This window comes from Xenopus laevis, chromosome 5L, assembly GCF_017654675.1.
Source record: "Xenopus laevis strain J_2021 chromosome 5L, Xenopus_laevis_v10.1, whole genome shotgun sequence".
NCBI classification, from domain to species: domain Eukaryota; kingdom Metazoa; phylum Chordata; class Amphibia; order Anura; family Pipidae; genus Xenopus; species Xenopus laevis.
In genome coordinates this window covers 108,308,140-108,314,229 of record NC_054379.1, presented here as the reverse complement: position 1 = coordinate 108,314,229, position 6,090 = coordinate 108,308,140, and the positions used below count along the sequence as shown (strand labels likewise).

Genomic DNA, 6,090 nt, shown 5'->3' with positions numbered 1-6,090 from the left:
AAAATTAAATATAAAAAAAATCTGTTTGCTCTTTTGAGAAACAGCAGCACTATTAACTGATGCGTTTTGGAAAAAAAATGTTCCCATGACAGTATCCCTTTAAGTTATAGAGATCCACATATTCCGAAAAGACACCTTATCGGGAAAAGCCCAGAGCCCAAGCATAATGAATAACTGGCCCCATAACTGTAAGGGCCCTTACACAGGCATTTTGAGCTGTGTCCCCTGCGTTCCGGTTTCATGTGTTCAGCCTCAGGGGAGCGCTGGAGTAAACGCATGACATTACTGTCAAGGGGGCTGTACTCACATAGACGCATGTTGAGACGCAGCATGTTGCATTTTACCTGCATTTGGTGCTTACCTGCATCTGTTTGAGTACAGCCCCCCTTGACAGTTATGGCGTTACATTTACTCCTGCGCTCCCCTGCGGCTGAACGCATGAAACCGGAACACAGGGCAGCGCAGCTCAAAATGCCCGTGTGTAAGGGCACTAATTGTAAATGAAACACAACACAAATGTTACCAACACATGCCCTCTCCACAAGAAATAATAAGTCTCATAACCTCTAAAAATCTCTTCCATCTCCTATAAAAGACAAAGGTCATATCACAGACTCCTGAGACATTTTCAGCAGTCATGTGTTGGTTTTTGTGTCTGCTTGCTATTTACTAGTGAAAATATAGAGATTATTTTGCAGAATTGTTTTTCCATAGTGGCATGATTGCTATAAAGTGTTCAGCATGAATATCCAACAGCTGATGCTAACTAAATAATAATAATCAGAATTCCAACTTAATTTATCAAAAAAGGTGCTCCACCAAAAAAACAAGAATATGCACAATATCCACCTTTTCTTTACAATTTCTAAAAATATTAGCAATCAAAGTCTTATATTAAACATTACTTTAGTCACAGCTTACAAATACTTTGTTGCTAGCTTCAAATCCTTCTGTGTAACAAGATTCAGTCACTGCTCACCTGTTACGGTTCTCACAATCTCTTGCCCCAGAAAGAGACAAGACTCGCTGCTCCGTGGGCATAACTATAAGGTTGTAGGCGATAGGAGATCTTAGTAAGGACACCCATTCCCCCACTCTCACTCACACTCCTTCCCTTCTATCCACATGGAATTTGTTCTAAAGGTAAACACTCTTAATGCTACTGGCCAAGGTGGCCCTACAGACTGATCAGCCCACAGGCAAAAAGTACAGATAACGTACAAAAGCATTCCTATTGTTCTGTTTATTCAGGCCAATCAGTTGAATAATCAAAACAAGTAAACAGAAGTCACAAAGTTGCAGGTCCTTTTTAGGGCATGGACACACACATGCGTTTTTTAATAAAAAGCCAACTGCCACGTAAATACGCTGGCCTAGAGTGCCAATGCCTAAGCTTAAAATCGATTAACGTATTTATGTAACAGTCAGCTTTTTTAAAAATCTGTGGCGCAGACCGTGCCGTAAAAACGCATGTGTGTCCATGCCCTTGCTTTACTTAGTCTAATGCCATACGGCTGAAATCGGCCTGCTGAAAGAAGGAGGTGTGAATCAGCCCCTACACTGGCATTAGCCTCCTGTTCTGCATGCAATGGAAACATTGTGTCTGCTCAGGTGAAGGCACATGCAGTGGATTTTGGCATGAAAATGCAAACTCGTTTCTTTGATGAAGTCCACCATTTCTTTGATGAAGTCAGCCATGTGTGCCTGCACCTGAGCAGACACAATTGTTAAAGGTGCAGACAGGACAGGAGGCTAATGCCCGTGTAGGGGCTGATTCTCGACCTGCGTATTTCAGCCCACATGTGGCTTTTGCCTTAGGTTCTACTGATAGAAACAGAAGAACTTCAAACCACCAGTATTGCAGGATTATCAGTTCAAACAACTGGCCATGCATGCCCGAATGGATGGCCAGCATGGCTAAAAATGGCCACATGCCAAATCTGGGCACATATGGACAACTTTGCAGGTTTGTGTTATCACACAATGTGATGGATTTCCTGCAGGTAGGTACAGAGAAAATATACATATAACAGCAGTGGTATTTAGGTGCAGAATTTATCTGACTGTCTAGCACAATCCTGACACTTACCCTATGATCTCCATTCCCACTCCAGAACCAAGCACTTCCCATCACATGTCAAAAGATTGAGCTCACCCTCCTGAGCAGCGTCTAGAAGTGATTTAAAGGAGGTCCCCCTGTAGAGTGCATAAACCAACCCAGTCAGTTTCGTACAACCTAGAATGGAGTAACTTATAATTAACAATACATATTCACTACAGCACCTCCAAATACTAAGTAACGATAGAATATATATATATATATATATATATATATTTATATATATATATATATATATATATATATATATATTCTATACTGATAATCCTGCAATATATATATATATATATATATAGTTCAATATGAGACACCTGCACTCTATCCTCTGTAGTTCCTTGCCGGGTGCTCGGTCAAAAGGATATGTATCAATTGAAGATGGACCAGCACTCCGTTTTCTTTATCAAAAGTGTTTATTCAATACACTGTGCACTGTGCATCAGTTATAAACGGTGAGTTCTGATGTCATTTCTGTCACATGGCTCACTGAATTGTGTATTATATTAAATAAAGTACCCCCTGTTGCAAAATATGAGGATATTAGAAGTTACCTCGGAGTTCCATGACCTGTATAAAAACACTCTGCCTTCAGCCTCGTGCTTTTATATGGTCATCAAACTCCTCGGTAACTTATAATATCCTTATATTTTACAAGAGGGGCTACTTTATTCATTATATAATTTACAAGAGCTATGAATATCCTGTAAATTATATCCTTATTAAAGGTGCTTTGTGATGTTATCATTTATAATCAAAGTTTAGAAGCTTAGAGATGTAATTTCCTTCATATGACTGAAACGTGTGTATTATATAAGTGACCCCTGTTGCAAAATATGAGGATATAAGAAATGACCTCTGAGTTCCATGACTTGTATAAAAACACTTAGGGGCATATTTACTAAAGGATGAAGTGACTAACCCTGGCGAAAATTCGAGATTGTGATGTCATTTCGGGACTTCGCCGATTTAATAACGGGCGCAGGCGTAAATTCGCTAGCGAAGGAGAGACTGTAGCGCTACTTCGCACTCTAACGCCAGGCGAATTTTCACTCTGGCAGATGGACGTAACTATGCGAATTCACTAAGATGCGGATTTTAATGAACGTTACCTTTTGCGCCAGACTTGCCTTTGCCACCTTAGACCAGGCGAAGTGCAATAGAGTAGATAGGACTTCCTCCAAAAAAAATTGAGAATTTTTCTAAGTCCCAAAAAACACTGGCGATTTTTCAGTTTTTCAGGGTGATAGGCTGCAAAAGATCATAAATTTTTTATTTAGGGTACTGGGCTTCCCCCCTACATTTCCTTACATATGGCACATAAACTATACACTGGGCTCATGTGTAGGGCACTATAACAACTCTATTTTCTTTTCTTAAGCTTCCCCGGGCTTGTGTAATGTATTTGCTGCAACATATATGTCCGTTGATATTTAACTTCCCGCCGTATGCAAATTAGCCAACGCTAGCGCAACTTTGCTTGGCTTGCCGATTTAACGATACTGAAACTTCACCATCGTTCGGCGCCCTGGACGCAACTTCGAATTTTAGTGAATTAGCGTTGTCCTGGCGAATTTTCACCTGGCAAGGTGTGGTGATGTAAGCAAAGCCATCGCTGGCGAATTTCCACAGGATAGCGAATTTGCCCCTTAGCCTTTGTCTTTGTGTTTTATACGGTCATGGAACTCCTCAGTAACTTATAATATCCTTGTATTTTACGAGGGGGTACTTTAGTCACTATATATATATATATATATATATATATATATATATATATATACATACACATAAAATTAGCCTTGACTGTATGACTGTACTTCCCAGTAGCACAACATATCACACTGTTTCCCCAACCAAAACAAAATGATCACTGTGCACCGCAAACTGCCACAAAATGATCAACTCTGCACTCCCCCAATACATACCTCACTGTACTCTGATCACACTGCTTTTCCCAGAGCAGCCCTTTACATATCCCACTGCCAGCAGACATGCGCATATCTCACTGCCAGCAGCCCTGTACATACCATACTGCACTTTTAAAACAGCCCTGTACATATCTCACTGCCAGCAGCCCTGTACAAATCATACTGCCAGCAGCCCTGTACATATCTCACTGCCAGCAGCCCTGGCCCCTGTATATATCACACTGCACTTTTCCAGCAGCCCTGTACATATCGCACTGTCAGCAGCCCTGTACATCTAATGTACATATCATACAGCCAGCAGTCCTGTACATATCTCAGTCAGCAGCCCTGTACATCTAATGTACATATCATACAGCCAGCAGCCCTGTACATATCTCACTGCCAGCAGCCCTGTACATCTAATGTACATATCATACAGCCAGCAGCCCTGTACATATCTCACTGCCAGCAGCCCTGTACAGGCCCGGACTGGCAATTTGTGGGTTCTGGCAAATGCCAGGGCAGGGCTGCTGTAAGTTGCCATAGACTGTCACTATGTAGTGGGCTGGTCAGGGGCTGTTTGGGCCTCTTTGAAATGCCAAGACTCCCAGTCCAGACCTGGCCCTGTATATATCACACTGCACTTTTCCAGTAGCCCTGTACATATCATACTGCCAGCAGCCCTGTACATATAATGTACATATAATGTACATATAATGTACATATATCACTGTACTTCTCCAGCAGCCCTGTACATGTCACACTGCGTTTTTCCCAGCAGCCCCAACAGATCACACACTCCTAGAAGTCAGTGTATTACATACTCCAAAGGAGCCCTAAGCAGCTGTTTCATTCCGTACAGAACAGCATCTCTCCAAGAGCCTAACAGATCCCTTTACACTCCCACAACAGCCTTCCGCTCCACAATCTCCCGCCCACCTCTTCCAAACCTACCTTGTACATTGCTGCACCTTTCTGCCATTTAAACCAAACACCGAACCAGTTCTACATTCACATCTCCTTCTCCCCTTATTGGATGGGCCGCAGCAGCTTCTTGGAGTGACTTTCACCTAATCCTGGTGTCACTCTCATGTGATCACGATGTGGGTGGGGAGCGTGATGTCACACAGGGGCGTGTCTAGCTCCTCTCCCTCTAACACTACTTGACAGTCGGGAGGAAGAAGCTGTTGCTTCCTGTTAAGAAAAGGGAGTAGGAGATCTGAATGTAGATTTCTGGTTGTGCAGGGTTTAGATGTGCAGTCCTAGACAAAAAATGAGAGAGAAATGCTTGAGACAATGCTTGTGTTCCTGAAGTGTAATATGTACAGGTTTGCTAGAGAAATGCAGTGTGATGTGAACACTCGGGTTTATTTACTAAGCCCCAAATGAAAAAATCCCGAAAAATTTGTGCTTTTTTTTTTTATAAAATCAGGCTTTTATAAAAATCACAAATTTTTCGTAAATTATTTAACCCCGAGGCTGGAAAACTCTGAATCTGAAATCCCGGCATCTCAGACCTGTCGAGGTTGCATATTAGTCAATTAGTACCAATGATTTTATTGATGTGCGCTGGGTCTCGTGCCAAACCCCAAAGTTTTTGGCGGTTTCGGGTGAAAACTCCAAAAAATCGTAAGCGTTTTTACCGCAAAGCAAATTTTCGGGACAATGTAATAAAATAAGCGTTAAAAACCCGAGCGTCTTAGATCGGCGTTTGTAGCAGACAATAGTGAAATAAGTTTAGACCTTGATAAATGACCCCTCAGTGATCTCTTCAGGGCTAGTAAGGGGCACTGTAGATTGTAAACTCTTGTAAGTAGGGCCCTTTGATCATATTTTTATTCTGTAACAACCCTTGTTTGTCCAAGTATACTATGATGTATAGTGCTTTGTAACTTGCTGGCACTCATATATATATATATATACATATTGTGGTATGTGCAGGATAGTGCAAAGCTCTTTGTAACTTTCAGACACTATACAAATGAAAATGTTTTTGACAGTGTTATCGGTTCAGGGCTGCTTAGAAAACACGTGGTATGTACAGGGGTGCTGGGTTATTTCAGTCTGATA

At 41.6% G+C, this 6,090-nt stretch overlaps 1 protein-coding gene across 5 annotated transcripts in view; it reads right to left on the bottom strand.

The window, feature by feature from the left end:
• rubcn.L (RUN domain and cysteine-rich domain containing, Beclin 1-interacting protein L homeolog) overlaps positions 1-5,139 on the bottom strand; it is a 54,499-nt gene extending 49,360 nt beyond the window's left edge. For 2 of the 5 annotated variants that reach the window (XM_018241358.2, XM_018241360.2), the window contains exons 1-2: positions 4,975-5,138; positions 2,090-2,236 (exon numbers count right to left, since the gene is read on the bottom strand). In XM_018241358.2, the coding sequence (XP_018096847.1) occupies positions 2,090-2,103 (14 nt within the window). In that variant the 5' untranslated portion in view covers positions 2,104-2,236; positions 4,975-5,138. Of the gene's footprint in view, positions 1-2,089; positions 2,237-3,225; positions 3,245-4,974 lie in introns of those variants that run through there. The other 3 variants (XM_041563239.1, XM_018241359.2, XM_041563238.1) reach the window with 3 other exon arrangements.
• Between the last annotated feature and the right edge of the window lie 951 nt (positions 5,140-6,090).